Genomic DNA, 19378 nt, shown 5'->3' on the forward strand with positions numbered 1-19378 from the left:
GGAGCTGGAGGTAGCAGAGCTGAAGATGTTGAGGTTTTCGTTGGGAGTGATGAGGATGGACAGGATTAGAAATGAGTTCATTAGAGTAACAGCGCATGTGGGACGTTCTGGAGACAAAGTGAGGGAGCTGTGATTGAGGATGGAGCTGCCAGGATGGAGGAAAAGGGGAAAACCAAGAGGGAGGTTTATGGATGTGGTGAGGGAAGACATGCAGGTAGTAACCCTAGACAATACTTTTAATAAACCAATGGACTTTATCGTGTTCTAGATTCTAGCCAATCAGAAGATACGTGGGCGGGGTGTTAGATTAGCCCCGCCCCTATCGCACCCAGTCTCACTCTGGAGTAAAACCAGCAATATAAAGCCTTTGTCTAGGCTACAGAGATCAGCGCCGCGTCGCCGTTCCATCCGAGAAACCCAAGCCGTTATACCAAGTGTTCATCATGAGGGAGATTGTTCATATCCAGGCCGGTCAGTGCGGTAACCAGATTGGTGCCAAGGTAAGAACAGCTTACTTTGTTATTATTTTTATATATATTCAAGTGTATAGAAATAAACTGTAACTTGTATAGAGTTAAACTGTAACCTGGAGTTGCAACAATGCAAAGCTTCAGACTGAAGAGGAGTCCCCTTCATCCCTTATAGCACATCTTAAAACTTTCTATTTTATAATAAAATAGTGTAATTATATGCAAAAGCTATATATGCATGCATGCATATATAGCTTGTGCATATAATTACATATGCATATATATATATATATATATATATATATATATATATATATATATATATATATATATATATATATATATATATATATGTATCCTGTATTTATATTTTATAATTAAAACAATATTTAATAGTCAAATTATTCTTTTTTTTTTACAATTAAAACCTAGTAAATCTCAGATAAACAGCCAAAACACACCCAATTGTGTCTCATGTATTTCATTTATGATAAAATAAATAAATAAATAATTTGTTGCATTATAATATTTTCTTCCACGGCCATGTACTGTATTTACCTGGTAAATCTACACTCCCAGTTCACATAATGTAAAATAAAATGGATTAATAATAGGGTATACAGTGCTGCTGTCGTGTTGCCGGGCGTCACCCGTCCCTTTAAACAGCTGTCACATTGGCAACCAGGGCACTTCTTCACGTTATTGATAGGTAAAATAGTCTATTAATATATAGGTGGTTTTTTTTTTCATTCATAAAACGTTTGAAGATGCCTACTGCCGCTAAGACAATAGGCTGTTTTTTCTCAGAATGTGGAGATTTCATTGGAAGCTGTTGCTCTTCGTTCAGAGGATAGGCGAAGGGTGGGGCGAGAGAATCACGGACAAAGAAAAACTAGTTCTCCGTGTAGAAAACCACATCACAGGAGGTAGACAGGCAAAATGAATGTTTGTTGTGTCCGGTTGGACTTGGTCGAACTATACGGGAGCACATAAAACCTTTATTTTTTGCCGGGGAACAATGAGATGGAGGAGATGAAGGCGATGGAGGAGGTTTTAGCCGTGGTGGACTGCAGGCTTAGCAACAGATCTATTCTTATTGACAATATATAAAGAAAAATTTGGCCTGAATCTGACCTTTTTTTCATGTTCTGGTGACCCATGTTCTATTAGCAGTCCAGTTTTCTCACCAAATCCAGGGTGTCATGGCTGAAAAATTCCTTTTTTTAAAGGACCATTCACATTTGTCTCAGATATTCAATAGGCTAAATAAAACCCCATTTCTTTTGAGATAATGCCTTCAGTGTATTCCCCACATTAGTGGGCGTGGATGGGCTTCGACATTCAGCCATCAAAGTGTGTGTGTGTGTGTGTGTGTGTGTGTGTGTGTGTGTGTGTGGGTGGGGAGGGGCGAGCCCCAGCAGATGGAAGACGTGGCTCTAGCAATGGGGTCTCCAGCTGCTCAGAGACTTAGGGTGAATAGCAAGTTGCTAAATCACAGTCGCTCTTGTCTGTTTAATAATGCACCCGAAAACCAGCATGGAGATGTCTGAATACCCTAACATTACAGAGCATTTATAGATTTTTCACTGACTGGTGTATATGGTGACAAAACCAAGTAAGGTTTGATTTGCAGGTCGTATAAGAACATGGTTTTCTTTTTCCTGTGGTTTGATGGGGGAATGAGTGGGAGGTTTTGGATTGTACTCTGTCAGCAAACTCCTTCAAGATGTCCTCATTCTTTTCAAAGCAATTTTGCCACATATATCTCAATGTCTCTCCTTTTCCCAGCATTTTTAATTGAAATAATAGGGGTAATTTGGCACTCTCATTCGATGCACTCTCCAAATGTAGTGCACTCACAAATAGAGGTGTATTTTCAGACATGAGGACACCACAGATGCCATATGATTCGATACATAATTATATATGAACTGCAGGGGCGTTTGGAATTCAACCAGGCACATGCTGCGCTGTTATTTCCCTCCCTCTTTTTTATTTCCCCATGCCTCCCAGTCATAAATTACTGTACTATGCAAACTGGAGATATGATGAGGGTTGTCTTGTAATCTAATTAAATAAATGAGATTATTAACAATTTAACTGATTTGTTTTTTTTAGTTCTGGGAGGTGATCAGCGACGAACATGGCATCGACCCAACAGGAACCTACCACGGGGACAGCGACCTGCAGCTCGACAGAATCAGCGTCTACTACAACGAGGCTACAGGTACAAAATAATACCCACACCCCTTTTACACTCTTTAATCTACCTCAGGTCATCACAGCAAAGAATTTCGAAATATATACAAATTCGTGTATGTGTTGAACTCTTGTTCTCTCTTTTTTCCCCCTTTTTTGAATTAAGGAGGTAAATATGTGCCCCGAGCTATTCTAGTTGATCTGGAGCCGGGGACCATGGACTCAGTCCGTTCTGGACCATTCGGACAGATCTTCAGACCTGACAACTTTGTGTTTGGTAAGTTTGTGGAGAAGAGATTTGTGGATTGATTGATTTTTTTTTCTCAGAATTGTTCATAATTTAATAAAATCTGGAGTGTTACATGTGTTTAAGATCTTTAACTATTTTTACGAGGTATTCTTCAATCACAGCTACTCACTAGAATTCACTAGAAAGTTTGCCGAATAACATATTTAATGGACCAAAAAAATAAATATTGATATTTCCACTTTATAAATATCTGACTATTTGAATGCCATTTACTGATATTCGCTTCATTATTGGTCCAGGTCAGAGTGGTGCTGGTAATAACTGGGCTAAAGGCCACTACACAGAGGGAGCAGAGTTGGTGGATTCTGTTCTAGATGTGGTGCGTAAGGAGTCCGAGAGCTGCGATTGCCTCCAGGGCTTCCAGCTCACCCACTCTCTGGGCGGCGGCACTGGCTCTGGTATGGGAACCCTGCTTATCAGCAAGATCCGTGAGGAGTATCCCGACCGCATTATGAACACCTTCAGCGTGGTGCCTTCTCCTAAAGTGTCCGACACCGTGGTGGAGCCCTACAATGCCACGCTGTCCGTCCATCAGCTGGTGGAAAACACAGACGAGACCTACTGCATTGACAACGAAGCTCTGTACGACATCTGCTTCCGCACCCTGAAACTAACCACTCCCACTTACGGCGACCTGAACCACCTCGTCTCTGCTACCATGAGCGGTGTCACTACGTGCCTGCGTTTCCCCGGGCAGCTCAATGCCGACCTGCGCAAGCTGGCCGTCAACATGGTACCCTTCCCACGTCTGCATTTCTTTATGCCTGGTTTCGCACCTCTGACCAGCAGGGGGAGCCAACAGTATCGCGCACTCACTGTGCCCGAGCTCACACAGCAGGTATTCGACGCTAAGAACATGATGGCTGCCTGTGACCCACGCCACGGTCGTTACCTGACCGTCGCCGCCGTGTTCCGTGGCCGCATGTCCATGAAGGAGGTTGACGAACAGATGCTCAACGTGCAGAACAAGAACAGCAGCTACTTCGTCGAATGGATCCCCAACAACGTCAAGACTGCCGTTTGTGACATCCCACCACGCGGGCTCAAGATGGCTGTCACCTTTATCGGTAACAGCACCGCCATCCAAGAGCTGTTCAAGCGCATCTCCGAGCAGTTTACCGCCATGTTCCGACGCAAGGCCTTCCTGCACTGGTACACCGGAGAGGGCATGGATGAGATGGAGTTCACCGAGGCCGAGAGCAACATGAACGACCTGGTATCTGAGTATCAGCAATACCAGGACGCTACTGCTGAAGAAGAGGGCGAGTTTGAGGAGGAGGGCGATGAGGTTGCGTAATAAGTAAAGCAGAGGCGATCGAGAGAGGGCTGGGGAACGGGAGCAGGATTCGAAAGGGAGTAGTGGTATTTTAAAAGCGGGAGAAAAATGTAGCACAGCACATGCGGAATTAACCGTACGTGTCTTGAAGTTAAAGTTAGCACTAGACAAATGGGGCCAAAACAACCAGAGGAGTCTTGAACAAATGTTCTTGAGCACAGAATAAAAACAATAGTAGTAACAGTTATTCATTGCGATTTTTTTCCTTTACCTTAACAATGTCACATCAGGAAAAGGCATGATGTAGTCTAGTCTCTCTTGCCTACATTAAGTTTGATCCGACCTTAGAAGAGATTTTTTGGTGCTAAAATAACTTGATAATGGTTTAAAACCTAGGTTTTGGAAAGCGGCCATATTGATTGGCAGAGCTGTATAAGCTGGATAACACTAAATAAACTATACACGCATCTAAACGGTGAAGCTGTGATAGAGCCTGGGGGAAGGATCCTTAATGGTGGTATGAGTGTTCAGATGCATCATTCATTTTCTTTATCCTTTTTTTTTCCTCTTTTATTTTAAACTGTTTTAACACATGTGAAATGTGAAAACCCCGAAACAGATTGAGGTCCGAAAGATTCTTAAAGTGTTTGTGTATTCCTCCTAGCGTGAGCGGTGCACTACAATGGGACGACTTTGCACAATGATGCCACTTCAAAATGTCCTTATACACAGTATTCAGTCAAATGGTTTACAAAGAGAGGAACAGGGTTTTATGGAATGATGGAAAGGAAAATCAGAAGTGCAGGAACAAAGGGTGAGATTCAAACCCGAGAGCGATGTTTAGTCTCCCTGCCTGGACGCCAGCCAACGTCTGCAGAGGGGAAGCCTGGACACCATGGGTGGTACAAGAATTTAGAACGGATCACGTGAGAACACTTGAACTTAAAAAAAGACCGATTTTAGAACATTAATAAGAAGGAACTTTTTTTGCCATAAATCTAAAGAACGTGCGTCCTGTATCTGAGCCCAAAGCTTTTCAATTTGTTTTTGGCATGTTTTTGTTTCTTTTTTTCATCAGGAAGTTTTAAGAATGTCTTTTACATTTTTATACTTCGATTTCCTAATGGAAGGACCTGAGCCTCTGGGAAAAAAAACAATAAAATAAACATAAAATGCTGTCGACTTTTTGACTGCTTCTTTCACATATAGTTCTTTAAGACAAATACTTGGCAAGACAACATTCTATAGCTTATAAATTACATATATTTGTATAGTTATTATATTTATATAGTAAAATATATTAAGACACTGTATTATAGCGGCCATTTTGTATTAGACACTGTATGATAGCGGCCATGTTGTATTAGTCAGCGTATGGTAGCGGCCATGTTGTATTAGACACTGTATTATAGCGGTCATGTTGTATTAGACACTATTATAGCGGCTATTTTGCATTAGACACTATTATAGCGGCCATGTTATATTGGACACTTCATTATGGTGGCCATTTTCTATTAGACACTGTCTTATAGAGGCCATGTTGTACTAGTCAGCGTATGATAGTGGCCATGTTGTATTAGTCAGTGTATGGTAGCGGCCATATTGTATTAGACACTGTATTATAGCGGTCATGTTGTATTAGACACTATGATAGCGGCTATTTTGCATTAGACACTATTATAGCGGCCATGTTATATTGGACACTTCATGATGGTGGCCATTTTCTATTAGACACTGTCTTATAGCGGCCATGTTGTACTAGTCAGCGTATGATAGTGGCCATGTTGTATTAGACACTGTATTATAGTGACAATTTTTGTATTAGTCAATGTATTATAGTGCCCATGTTTTATTAGACACTTTTATAGTGGCCATTTTATATTAGACACTGTATTATAGCAGCCATGTTGTATTATACAATTGCAGACATGTTGTATTTGACATTGCATTTTAGCGGCCATGTTTAATTAGACACTATTATTGCAGCCATGTTTTCCAGTGGGGAAATTTCTGTTTTACAGCAGCACAGAAAAGGAAATATAATACAGTATATACAACACAATGTATAAATAAAAAAGAAAAAAAAGAGACCACGAATATTGAAACTTATTTCACTTAGTTATTATTGCACGGTTTTAAATTATTATTATTGTTTCAGTAAAGCCAATGGCTTTACTGTACTGTACTATAAATAGTACTATAATATATAATATAAATAATAAATATAAATAATAATATAAATAATAATAATATACATTTCTATAATAATGTACACACACACACACACACACACACACACACACACACACACACACACACACACACTGCACTGCCCATGCCCATGCCCATTGAGTGAAAACGCGGGGAAATGTATACAAAACATGGCGTCCGCTACAGAACATCCAATCAAAAATCATTATCTTTTGAGCGACAGTTTCTTATCCAATCAGCTTTAGGCAGCATCTATGTTGACCAATGGGCGGGCGTATTTACTTTTAAGGCGTAGCTTACATTTCCGGAAGTTTTCCCTCACTGCTGCAACTACGTGGTAATGTATATGATTGTCATTTATGTTAACCAAATACATGATCAAAGGCAAACTACCGCATGGTAGCAGAATATGTCGTAACATTGTGGCATGTTTTCACGTCTTTCATGGTTTAATTTAAAAAGTCGAAATGGCCAGAAACTAGGCCAGATCAACCTTCTCGAGATGTTTCTTGACCTCCCTGGCCTGCTCAGGGTGCTTAGAGATCAGGGCTGAGCTTTGAGGCTTGAATTTGCAGCTGCAGATGTAGATCCTGCAAAAGGGTTTCACACAAATATCTCTGATCTCTGTCTCCTCTGCAGGACTGCATGGACGCCACCCAGCAGATCGAGGACTCCTTCTTCGGAGAGGAGGATAACTCTGATCATGAGCATGACCTGGAAGAAGGAAAAAGGCAAAGAAAGCCATTGGCTTTACTGAAAGTTTTAAAAAACAACCACGTTCCAGAGACAGGTGAGTAAAAACATACTCACGCCTCAAAGACCTACAAAGACACACACACACACCCCTATCTATCTGTGTGTGTGTGTGTGTGTGTGTGTGTGTGTTTTAAATATTCCATGATAGATAACACTCCAGCCGACTTGTTCTCTGAGTAACACTTACAGAGCTTCGATGTGTGTTTCAGCTCATTGTTATTGTTGTATGGTGGAATGGTAATCATGTTGGTTCAGTATTCATTTCACCTGAAATAAGTCTTGTGTGTTTCTTTTCTATATGCAACAAACACACAAGCCTTGGACAGTAATTTGCCTGGAGGAATGTTCTTTGGACAGATGAGTCCAAATATGACATTAGTGGCACTAACAGAAGAACTTGTGTAAGATGAAGAACTTCATGAGGTGAAAGCTTAATGGTTTGGAGCAGAAAAAGTTGGAGACTTTCTGTGTGCAAATACTAAACTAACACGGCTTCCATTCTATACTTCAACATCATGCAATTCTGTCTGGACTGCGTCTTATTTAAACCAACTTCATCATACAACAAGACTATGACCTGAAGCGTATGTCTAAGATCTGTAAGCGTTATTTAGAGAGCAAACACTCGGCTGGACTGTTATCTATCATGGAACACCCTGCCCAGTCACTGCACCGAAAATCCTATTGACCTGCTCTGGGATGAAATGGATCACAAGGTCAAAAAGAAATCTTTAACTAGTGAAGAACATCTGTGACAAGTTTTCCAAGAGGCAAGGCAAAGTATTTCAGCTTAAATTGTTGGAGATATTAACTGGTTGCTGATTATTCATGCTAATTTAAATTGGCATTTGCATCTGGTCTTCATGCTAATTGAAAATTTTAAAACTTTGACCAAACAAAAACATAAATGTACAGATGTTCAACTTTATTTTCATTGAAAGTTTTCTGGTCAAATTACATTTTCATACATCTCTTAAAAAAAACCCTATAAAAGTCTTTTGTAGTTTACAAACAGATGAGACAAATTAGTTTGTCATCATGCATTTCCCGCTCCGGTGCAGAGGCAGGTGTCTCTTCAGCCGCATGGCAGTTAAAACAGTCAGACAGCATAAATGTCTTCAAACCCCATCACGCTCATGAGCGACTGAAAATCCCGTCTGAATTCCATGTCCTGTATTTAATGTTCCCATTTTTTCTGACTGCTTTATCTTAATTTTCCCTACTACCTCAAATCCACTTGATCCCCTCATCACCATATACAAAGATTGTGTGTTTTGCTATTGTATTGTAAAGAAATGTTTGTCAGTTACTGTATGTATATTGTGAGATACCATATACCAAATTATCTAGTGCATTATTCAATTCAGTTCAGTTTTATTAGCATTTATCCCTGATGGGTGAGCCAGAGATGATAGGTTGAGGTAAAACTCCCTGAGATCATATTAATGAGAAACCTTGTGACTCTTGGATGTCCATATCCTTATACACTGATATATCATATAATGCAATGTTTAAATTGAATCACCATGTTATATATTGTAGTTCAAATTTCTTTCTCCATCATTTATCCACAGAGGTGCCTCTCTACCAAGGAGAGAATGTTTTAGGAAGAGATCCTACATCGTGCTCTGTGCCGATCGAAGCCCGTTCCATATCCAGCCGTCATGCCGTCATCTCCGTTTCCACGTTCGGTGCTAACGACCCTCGTGGTCACAATGAAGCTACAGAAGCCCTGCTGTGGGACCTGGGCAGCTTAAACGGCACCAGGAAGGGTCGGCTTAAACTGACCCCACACGTACGCTATGCGCTGACTGAAGGAGACGGCGTGGTGCTCGCCGATCTGCCCTGCCAGTACGTCGTCTTAAACAACGCAGAAAGGAGCACGGTTACGTCCGCAGCTGACGGAGGGAGAGGGAAAGCGAAGGGTCAGACGTCCGGTTGCAGCGGCTCCAAAGGAGTGGAGAACGGTTCGAAGAAGAATAATGCGCTACCTCCTGTTCCAGTGTGGCCTGTTGAAGCGAAAAGTCCGTCGTCGACGACCCCTAAGAAGCCAGAGAGGACCCTGGTGCCTGAGTCGGAATCAGATTCTGATGGCGAGAAGCATACAAGAAGAGACAGGAGGAGGATTGTGGGTGGGTGACGAGAATAGCAAACAGGCATACCGTACTGTATTCACACAAGCATTCGTGATTCTCTCTCTCTCTCTCTTCCCCTTTGTCATTTTTAGACTCCGACTCTGCGTCTTCTGATTTTTCCAGCCCAACATGTTCGACATTCCTGACTCCAGCAAACAAAGTCATTCCAGAGAGGTAAACAGCACGTCAAACACTCAGATGTTCTCCTAATGTGCTGTATGTACAGGTTTGCCAGTCAGCTTGCCACTGACATGGACATGTTGCATTGGATTCCCTTCTTCGTCGTCGTCGTCGTCTTCTTTCGGCTGCTCCTGTTAGTGGACACCGCAGCGGATTATCCCTGTCTATACCACCCTGTCCTCTTTCAAACCAACCACCTGCATGTCTTTCCTCACCACATCTATAAACCTCCTCTTTGGCTTTCCTTCTTCTTTTTCTCCATCATACCTGTACGGTCCTTCTAATAAACTCATTCCTTGTCAATCTGAAAATCGCAGGATCTTAAGCTCCAGCTCTGCCACCTGTCTTCTCGCCAGTGCCACTGTCTTTAAAACATACAACACAGCAGGTCTTATAAACTTCCTTATTTTTTTCTCCCCACAGTGAAGATGAGAGCTCCATTACTCCATCCCCAGCACTGCAGGGGAGACTTGTAAAGACTGAGAACGACCCTGAAGTCTCTGCAGACTCCTCGAAACCTGACCCGCTCCTCTTCAACATAGACAGCGATTCGGACGTTGAGGACGAAGACGTTGAAGCGGCAAAAGTGACGCCGGGAACCGAGGCTGCTCCCCCATCTGGAGCGGGCGCTAAAAATCCTGTCGGTCTGCACATGGACAGCGACACCGATGTAGAGGAGGACTTAATGGAAAAAGACAAAAAGGATCCCAATGTTTTGGCGGCACCCGTGAAACAGGACTCTGTAAATCCGGCCGCACTGAACATGGACAGCGATACCGACGTAGAGGAGGACGAGCTGGTTAAAACAGACACCACGGAGAAGAAAGAAACTGCGAGTTCTGGCCAGTTCCACTTAGAGAGCGACACCGACGTAGAGGAGGACGTAATGGAAAAAGACAAAAAGGATCCCAATGTTTTGGCGGCACCCGTGAAACAGGACTCTGTAAATCCGGCCGCACTGAACATGGACAGCGATACCGACGTAGAGGAGGACGAGCCGGTTAAAACAGACACCACGGAGAAGAAAGAAACTGCGGTTCTGGCCAGTTCCACTTAGAGAGCGACACCGGCGTAGAGGAGGACGTAATGGAAAAAGACAAAAACGATCCCAAAATTTTGGAGGCACCCGTGGTACAGGACTCGGTAAATCCGGCTGCACTGAACATGGACAGCGATACCGACATAGAGGAGGACGAGCCGGTTAAAACAGACACCATTGACAAGAAAAAAACTGCCAATTCTGGCCAGTTCCACTTAGAGAGCGACACCGATGTAGAGGACGAGGATGTCCCTCATATCCAAGATTCCCGACCCAAACTGAGTCACGTGGCGGAGCTCAACATGAACAGCGACACTGATGTAGAAGAAGAGGAGGTTAAAGGGACAGGAAAAGCTAAGGAGCCACCATTAGACGACATGACAGATGGCAAAGACGGCAGAATTTTAGGTCATCAGTCAGACAGCGATACAGATGTGGAGGATGATGTCACTGAGATCAGAACTCCTGCTGCAGCCAAGGAAACAGGAAGCTCTCAGACACGTTCAGATATCCAGAACGCTAGTGAACGCAGCACAGACGCACGACACGAGAGTCCTGTTCAAGCCCAGCATCCTGCTGAAACAGTGCAGGAGGAGTTCAGACTGGACAGCGACACAGACGTGGAGGAGGATGAAGAGAAGACCGAGGAGAAAGAACAGAAGTCAGCAACAGAAGCTGCAGTCGTACACATTGTCCATTCGTCTACACCAAGAGGAGCAGGTGCATTTATTTTACTTATATTAAAATATAGAATTTGTGTAAAAAAAGTAAAAATTAAATAATAATCAAAAAAATTGTAAATGTATTGCTGTTTGTGCGCTTTGATGCACGCTTTGGCAGTACAATATAATAAAAAATGGGGTGATGGGGTCCGAAAAAGATGCTGATACCTGTAAGTGGATTCTTTTTGGCAACCGCACATCCCGTAGTGTGTTATTGCTTTTACACCACAGCGGTTTGCCTCAAAATGTACATGTGAACATTTTATGCTTTTTTTTAAATGTAAAATTTACATTACACCCCCCCCCCCAAAAAAAAAACACATCTTGAGACACTGGACATCGCAAATTCCTCTCACACTTGCTAAAGACTCTCTCTCGTGGTGGAAAACCTACTGATTCCTGTGACACCTTCAAATCTTAATACCAAGCATTACAAGTTTTTTTTTTTTCTTTCATTCGGTAAAATGAGCGTTTCTTATTAGTCTTTGAATATGTGGAACATCCACTATATTGTACAGCCCTGTAAATAAGCTACTATAAACTACTATATGTGTAATGTTTGTGTGTTTGTGTGTCTTTTACAGGCTTGTCTGAGGAGATGGAAATGGAAGCATTCCTCAGTCCAACTCAGCTGTTCAAACGTGAGAGCTAATACGTCTGATCGAGGCCAAGTGTCTTGTAATCCGATCACTCTGACATCTTGTAGAGGGAATGGATGTAGCCACGTGTCATTTCCTGTGTGTTTTTCCGCAAATCGAAAGACTATCGAGTCACTAGGGTTCCGATATTTATGAGGCAGTTTTTCCATTTTTTTTTTTTTTCAAACTATTTTTCAGATTAACACTGCAACGTTAGTGGGCTTTTTGTTTGTGAATTGGTCTACTCATTTATGTTTAAGAATACGACATCATTTTGGCACCATACATCCACTATATAGATCAAAGTATGTGGAAATTGATTATTGCAGTTGAAAGCACACATTTGTATAGAAATGAAAGGAACTTGATTGGGGCTGAACTGGAACACCGATTACGCCTGGACATCACGCAGCAAACAAATCCCTTCAGACACCTTCCAAAATCTAGTGTATAGATGTTCCAGGAGATCGGTGGTTGTCAGGGTTTGCTTTTCATCTAGCGATTCAACACTGGAAGATGCCATCCAATTTTTTCGAGGCTTTCACCTTGGTCAATTCATTAACACTTTCCAGGCTGGGGGTGTGTGTGTTTTTATGTAAGATCTCTCTATACTCTGTCCCCTTCTTAACGCCATTCTCTTTTTTTTTTTTTCTCTCTCACTCTAGGGCCGGTTCTCCCCTCTCTGCTTCACCCGTCCGTCTCTCCTGGAGCGCTCGGTCACAGTGATGATGAATTTGCTGTGGCTGAAACTCAGTCCTTTGTGTGTGATGCTGCTCAAGCTGACGCTACTCTCGACGAGACGCCGCCGTCGCCGGTTAGTGTGGAATCGCGGCGCTCAGACGGAGCCTCGTCCTTCCAGCTGGGCCTATCAGACAGCAGCCATCAACTGCCAGAAGCTCGAGAGCATAACCGGGAACCTGCAGAGGACGACTGGCAGCTGCAGGCAACTCAGTTATACGGTAACTAAATCCATCATGGCATTTTCTTTGAATAGGAAACAGTAATAAAGCCAGAATTTTTCAGAATTTCTTTCTTCACATTTAACATTCACATAAAGCAGTTTGTGTTTTTACATTGAAATTGCAGAGACCTGCAGATAAACATGCAAATATATGTACAAAGAATTAATCAATCAGTGTAGAGCGTGGATGCATTTTTCAGCTTATTGCCATGTTTTATGGTGAGTTTTTCTTTTTTTTTTCCAATTAGCTGCAGTCCAGACAGAATTGGATGGTGTTGAAGTATAGAATGGTGGCCATGTTGGTTCCTTTCACCTGTAATTAATCTCCAACCATCCCTGCTCCAAAACAACCCCAAACCATTAAGCTTCCACTTCTATGTTTGACTGTGGGTGTGAGGAAGTCTAACATCTTCTCTCCTGTTCCTACGTCTTACATACGTTTTTCTGTCACATTCGGACTCATCTGTCCACAGAACTTTCTTTGTTAACTGTTCAATCCTTGTGTATTTTCACCTTTTAACTAGTTTGTTGCGTATAAACACAAGAAACATGCATTTGCCTCAAAAAAACAAAAGACTGTGTTTCCAAATTTCTGACAGACTCTGTAGCAACTACGAATTCTCATTACATGATAAAGCAAACAGTGTTGATATTATCTTTCATGTATTACAGCGATGAAAAATTCAGAAGACAGTACTAAAGCTGGGCAAACGCAGCCGGATCTGGATGCTACGCAGGCTTACACCGATGTGACGGAAATAGATGAGGAGGAAGATGTTGGAAAAAAAGAGGGAAAAGGAGAACAAGACACTCATACTGCTGAAAAAGTGCTCATCAAACACAGCGCGTGGAAAGACGAGAACAGTGACGTCGTCGTTAGTGAACCGGAAAAAACGACGGAAGAGGATGAAGAGATGCGAGTGGATTCGCATCTCTCCACTGCAGACACTCTGCTGATCGTCAGGAGCCCGAGGCAGGAGGAGCAGACTCAAGCCGGCGTCTTCCTCGCAGCCCAAAGTAAAAAAGAACAGGAGGAGACAGAGACTGTGGAACATGGGAGCAGGGATAAGGAGCTGCAAGAGACAGAGAAGGCTCGAAATGAAAGTGCGGAGCTGAAGAATGATGAAGGGCAAGCGAAGAAAGAGAAGAGTGAAGTAATTAGAGTTGGACCAGAAGAGGAGCCTCTCCAGATTGATGATCTCGCTCAGGTTGCTGTTGCCGGAACGCTGCCTATGAGTGAGGAAGAAGATGAAGAGGATGAGGAGCAACCGATTGAAACAAGCTCAAACAGAGGAACCCATTCTGCTAAGGTTGACCTCGCTTATGTTGCTGTTGCTGAAACGCTGCCTATGTGTGAGGATGAAGATGGAGAGGATGAAGAGCAACCGATTGAAACAAGCTCAAACAGAGGAACCCATTCTGCTAAGGTTGACCTCGCTTATGTTGCTGTTGCTGAAACGCTGCCTATGTGTGAGGAAGAAGATGGAGAGGAGCTGATTGAACCTAGCTCTAAAAGACCAAAGCAGCCTGCTAAGGTTGAATCAACACAACCTCTTGAGCTTGATGATCTCACTCATGTTGCTGTTGCCAAAACGCTTCCTATGTGTGAGGTAGAAGAGGGAAAGGACGAAGAGCAGCTGGCTGAACCGAGCTCCAGCAGACCAATGCAGCCTGCTGAGGTTGAATCAACACAGCCTCTTGAGCTTGAAGATCTCACTCATGTTGCTACAGCCGAAACACTGCCTATGTGTAAGGAAGAAGAGCAGATTAAACCTAGCAGACGCCCTGGCAGGAGGAGACCGCCTGCTGGTGCTGTGCCAAAACAGAGCATCAAGTCTGATCAGGAGGATAAAGAGGGGCAAGAGGGAGACCAAAAGAGTGAAGCAACATTTACTAGGAGGTCCAGTATGAGGAGAATCGGTGCGAAGGCGAAGCCGGTTGAGTCGCGCACTACCATTCCTGAAACCCTACCGATGAATGAAGAAGAGGAGGAACAGGAGGAAAAGGGACTGAGTGAAACCAAACCCGGTAGAAAATCTAGCCGAAGAAGAACGACCTCTAAACCTGAGTCTACACAACCTCTCAAGCCTGAAACTGTGAAGATGGATGAAGAAGAGGGCGAGCAAGACTCTAAAAGGTGCCTGAGAGGAAAAGGAAGAGCAGCATCTGGAAAGGGTAAACCCGTTGGGAAGAAGGGAAAGCGAGAGAAAGGAGAGCAAGATTCAGGCAGTGAAGCGGAGGAGGACAGAGGGAATAAAGGAAGACGACGAAAGGATCTGAGGCAGAAATCTAAAGATGATGACGAGGCCAGAATCACAGAAAGCGAAGAAATCGAACATTTAAAAAGGCAAGAGGAAGAGGAGGAAAGAAAGATACTGCAGAGGAAGAAGGAGGAAGAGGAAGCTAGAGAGAGGGAGGAAAGAGAAGAGAGCATGAGACTGGAGAAGGAAAGGGAGGAGAGAGAAGAACGTGAAAAGAGGGAGCAGGAGAAAAGGATAGATTGAAAAAGAGAGAATAGAGAGGAGAAGAAGGAAGAGGAAGAGATAAAAGCAAGGGAGGAGAAGGAAAGGGTCGAAAGGAGAAGCAGCTGGAAAAGGAAAGGAGAGAGCAAGAAGAGAAAGAAAGGCAGGAACAAGAGAGGATGGAAAGAGAAAAATGGAAAGGGAAGAAAAGAAAAGCTAGAAAAGAAAAGAGAGAAAGACAAGCGCTTGAGGAAGAGCTTGAAAGAGAACGGAAAAACGAGAAGAAGAGAGGATCGCGAGAGAAAAAGGGAGAGTGAAGAGAGAACAGCAAGAGAAAGAAATGAGGGAAGAGAAGGAAAAACAGGAAAAGGAAATGGAACAGAGGAAGAAGGAAAAGAGAGCAAAGACAATGAGAAGGGTATGGAAAAAGAAGAGGGACAAGCACCAGGAAAACGGAAAACATGGCTAGGAAGAAAGGGGAAAAAAAGCATAAAAGGGGAGGAGCAAAAATTAGAAGAAGGAACTGAGGAAAGAGTGGAGACTGATCAAGATTTCAGTGAGAAACAAAAACAAGAAGATAAAACAGTGAGCGGTAAAAAGCGAGAGGATGAACAACCCGAGAGTGACGCAAAACCCAGACGAGGCCGACGCACCACCAGAAAATCTGTTGCGCCCCCTGCTGACGTGGAGGACGAAGGCGGTCCGGCTAAAAGAACTCGTTCGCGCTCTAACTCCTCAAACTCTGTCTGCTCGGAGCAGTCCACTCAGGATAGCCTGAGCGAAGGAAGAAAAAGATGGGGAAGGAGAAAAACTGCTGAAGAGGTGAATGAGAAAAGCAGTGTATCAGGCAGAAGAACATGCACAGCGCCCTCTAGAGAGAGGGAGGACACAAAACAGGCTGCTCGTTCTCGCTCCAACTCCAGGAGCTCCGAACGATCCAGCAGCAGCGTAGGCACTCGGAGCCAAGGCAGAGGAGGGAAAAGGAGGAAAACTTTAAAAGCTGAGGAGCAGGAAGGAAAGGAGGTGGAAGTGGGAAAACAGTCAGCAGCTGTAGGGAGAGGAAGAGGACGTGGAAGAGCACGAGGTGGGAAACATCCCGGTCCAAATGTCATAAAAGCGGAGACTGCTGGTGAGCTCGAGGAGCCTAAACCCGAGGTCCCAGCCGTTTCCAAGGACAGTGTTACGAGCCCGAGCAGCAGCAGGGGGCGTAAAAGAGGTACTGATGTTTTAGTGCTGACGCCAGAAACTCCTCAGCCGACTCCTAAAACCCCTAGGCGCTCTATAACCGGACCGACACACAAGGTAGAGGAAGTCACCTTTCGTACAGCATACAAGAAATGACCACTAGCAGTATTATCGCTAGAGTAAAGATTGTCTCTCACTCCCTTTCAGGTTCTATTTACAGGAGTAGTGGATGAGGACGGGGAAAAGGTGGTGACGCGTCTGGGTGGAAGCCTGGCCAAAGGCGTAGGCGATATGACCCACCTAGTGACGGATAAAGTCCGTCGGACCGTGAAGTTTCTGTGCGCCGTGGCCAGAGGAGTGCCGATCGTAACCCCTGATTGGCTGAGAAAGGTGAGGAAATTGAGGAGGTCTGCACTTTAGCCAAAAAAAAAAAAACCAATGGTATTAGACAATACTCTGAAATGACTGAGATTTAGGCCGCATCAAAAACATGACACTGTAGAACTGTAGAATGTAGAAGCAAACACCCCCCACCAATGAAAAGATCAATTCTGTCTGGCTTTTTTCACATCGTTCATTTCAGACAATTTGGCTAGCTCACGTTGAAAATGAACGCTGCATTGCGTCATTGCCGTGCCGCCGAACTGTACAATGATCCCTTCTCATGCTTCTCGCCCACCACGTGTTTTCAAACCACTGCTACTCAATGTTCACACACTCCCACATTTTTTTTCCACTGTCCTCTTGAACCAGAGAGCAGGGCAGCTTTATTGTGGATTCCCTGCTCTGCGTGGCCGTGGCATCATCGGAATTCAAGCTTGTGATCCCCCCGAGGAGTGCATAAGAACTTCTCTTTTGACACTTGGGATTGAGAAGTCAAAAAAACAACAACCTGGCAATAAAGCGATATAGACTGACACCAGAGCAAGAGTATTGTGTATTGTGGATATGAAACCGAATTGCCCACAAACACTTGGGTTTCAAATAGGTTTCTAAACAGTTTTTTCCCTCCCTCCCTCTCTGTGCAGTGTGGTAAAGCCGGAAGCTTCCTCTCACCTAATGGATTCCTAGTAAAAGATGTAGAGCAGGAGAAGAGATTTAACTTCAGTCTACAAGATGCTCTAAGAGCAGCCAGCTCTCAGACTTTATTGCAGGTACAGTCTTCTATCTTCTCTTCTATCATTTTTAAATCTCAGGCTCCTGCCCGTGATGAATTCTGTTCACCACGAAGCCGGTACCTGTTATTCGGGTGATGGATTCTTCTCAGCAAAGTGACGACGGCCGACACTGCATTCTACCGTGTTCTGATACCAGTGTATCGCATACCACACCATCACCGCATCATTTCTAACGAATTACATTTACTCGCGTTACTGTAATACATTTTTTTTTTGTACTACTACTTTTTAAAGTAGCTTTTAAAATGTGATTTTCCTTTCATTTAAATACGAACATTTGTTCAAATGTTGTACTTAACCACATTTTAAATCGTATCCGTTACCGAGTAAAATAAATTAAATAATATTAATTATTATTATATATTATTATTATTTGATTATTTATTATCTGTGATTACTCTCATTATCATAAATGACATAACAGGAGTTTTTTTTTCCTTTTGCTTTGAAACTGCGTAACTCAAATTTAACTCAGGTCATGGACTAGAATGGGTTTGTTTGGGGTTTTTTGCTCTGAAACTGCAAAACTCAAATTCAACTCAAGTTGTGGACTAGAATTTTTATTTATTTATTTATTTATTTTGTTATTCCACTTTAATTTTTAAAGGTGTTCCTTCAATATATGATTTTGAACTACACTAGAATGTACCTTTTGTAAAATTTTGTTGAAGTAACAGTAGTTTTACTTGAGAAGAATATTTTATTGCTCTTTCTACCTCTTCATGTGATAGAATAGTCCTAATGCATATATATTTCTATAACAGGGCTATGAAATCCATGTAACGCCCTCTGTGAAACCCGAACCGGCTCAGATGAAAGAAATCATCACCTGCTGTGGGGCACGCTTTCTTCCCAAAATGCCCTCCGCCCACAAGGTAGCAGCTCACACGCATTTAGCAACACTGCTAATTTGATCACATTTGCCTTTGCTCTTAGCATTCACCTTATTCACAATTCATTCTCGCCTGAGGCTGGGAATATTTTATAAAGCCTTTTTGATCTTCTCTTTTTTGAATACTGCATACATGTCCAAACCTTCTCTACAGACAGCCACGCTTCCATTTTCGTGCTTCCGCCTGTTTTTCGGATTCTTTACACTGAACCAGATGCCTTTTTCTTTCTCTGCCTGTGCTAGGCTCAGACCATAGTGGTGGTGTCGTGTGAAGAGGATCGGGCGTTGTGCGAAAGAGCTCGGAGTTTGGCTCTTCCCGTGGTCAGCGCCGAGTTCCTGCTGACCGGCATCCTGCAGCAAAAAGCAGACGTCCAAACACACGCGCTGTCTCTTTCGCCTGCTGCTGCTGCTGCTGCTGCGCAGACAAAACCTGCTGCACGCAGCCGGGGAAAGTAGTTTCTGGACGTACAAAAAAAAAACGAACAAAAAAAGCTGCTATTAAATAACCAGTGCTTAATACATCCCTGAACTTGTGGAATGTCAAGTCATTTTTAAGCTACTCTTTTAGAAACTGTCCCTTTCCTAGTTGTTGGGTTGGTGGCCTTGTTATTTTTATGTGCATCTTTCATTTGGGAATACAGTGGTTTACCTTTTACACAACTGAGCTGTGATTTAGTTTTTAAGGTAAAGCAGTGTTTTTTTTAATGATAATTATTTAAAGGCACACTGTATGATAAACTGATGTTAGGGTCACCCTTTTTAAA

At 43.1% G+C, this 19378-nt stretch overlaps 2 protein-coding genes across 2 annotated transcripts; both read left to right on the forward strand.

The window, feature by feature from the left end:
• Positions 1 to 344: 344 nt before the first annotated feature.
• On the forward strand, positions 345 to 5431 carry tubb5 (tubulin, beta 5). The gene is made up of 4 exons (XM_046846819.1): positions 345 to 500; positions 2589 to 2697; positions 2836 to 2946; positions 3219 to 5431. Exons 1-4 carry the CDS (start codon positions 444 to 446, stop codon positions 4274 to 4276), a joined length of 1335 nt encoding a protein of 444 aa, XP_046702775.1. The 5' UTR covers positions 345 to 443; the 3' UTR covers positions 4277 to 5431.
• A 1308-nt stretch (positions 5432 to 6739) lies between these two features.
• Positions 6740 to 19143, forward strand: mdc1 (mediator of DNA damage checkpoint 1). The gene is given in 15 exon segments (XM_046846822.1): positions 6740 to 6803; positions 7106 to 7256; positions 8797 to 9354; positions 9450 to 9531; positions 9961 to 10579; positions 10582 to 11296; positions 11883 to 11939; positions 12602 to 12895; positions 13570 to 15470; positions 15473 to 15642; positions 15644 to 16661; positions 16752 to 16934; positions 17573 to 17698; positions 18487 to 18597; positions 18858 to 19143. Coding segments are annotated over 14 exon segments (6192 nt in total). The 5' UTR covers positions 6740 to 6803; positions 7106 to 7111; the 3' UTR covers positions 19071 to 19143.
• Positions 19144 to 19378: the final 235 nt, after the last annotated feature.

This window comes from Silurus meridionalis, chromosome 4, assembly GCF_014805685.1.
Source record: "Silurus meridionalis isolate SWU-2019-XX chromosome 4, ASM1480568v1, whole genome shotgun sequence".
NCBI lineage: Eukaryota > Metazoa > Chordata > Actinopteri > Siluriformes > Siluridae > Silurus > Silurus meridionalis.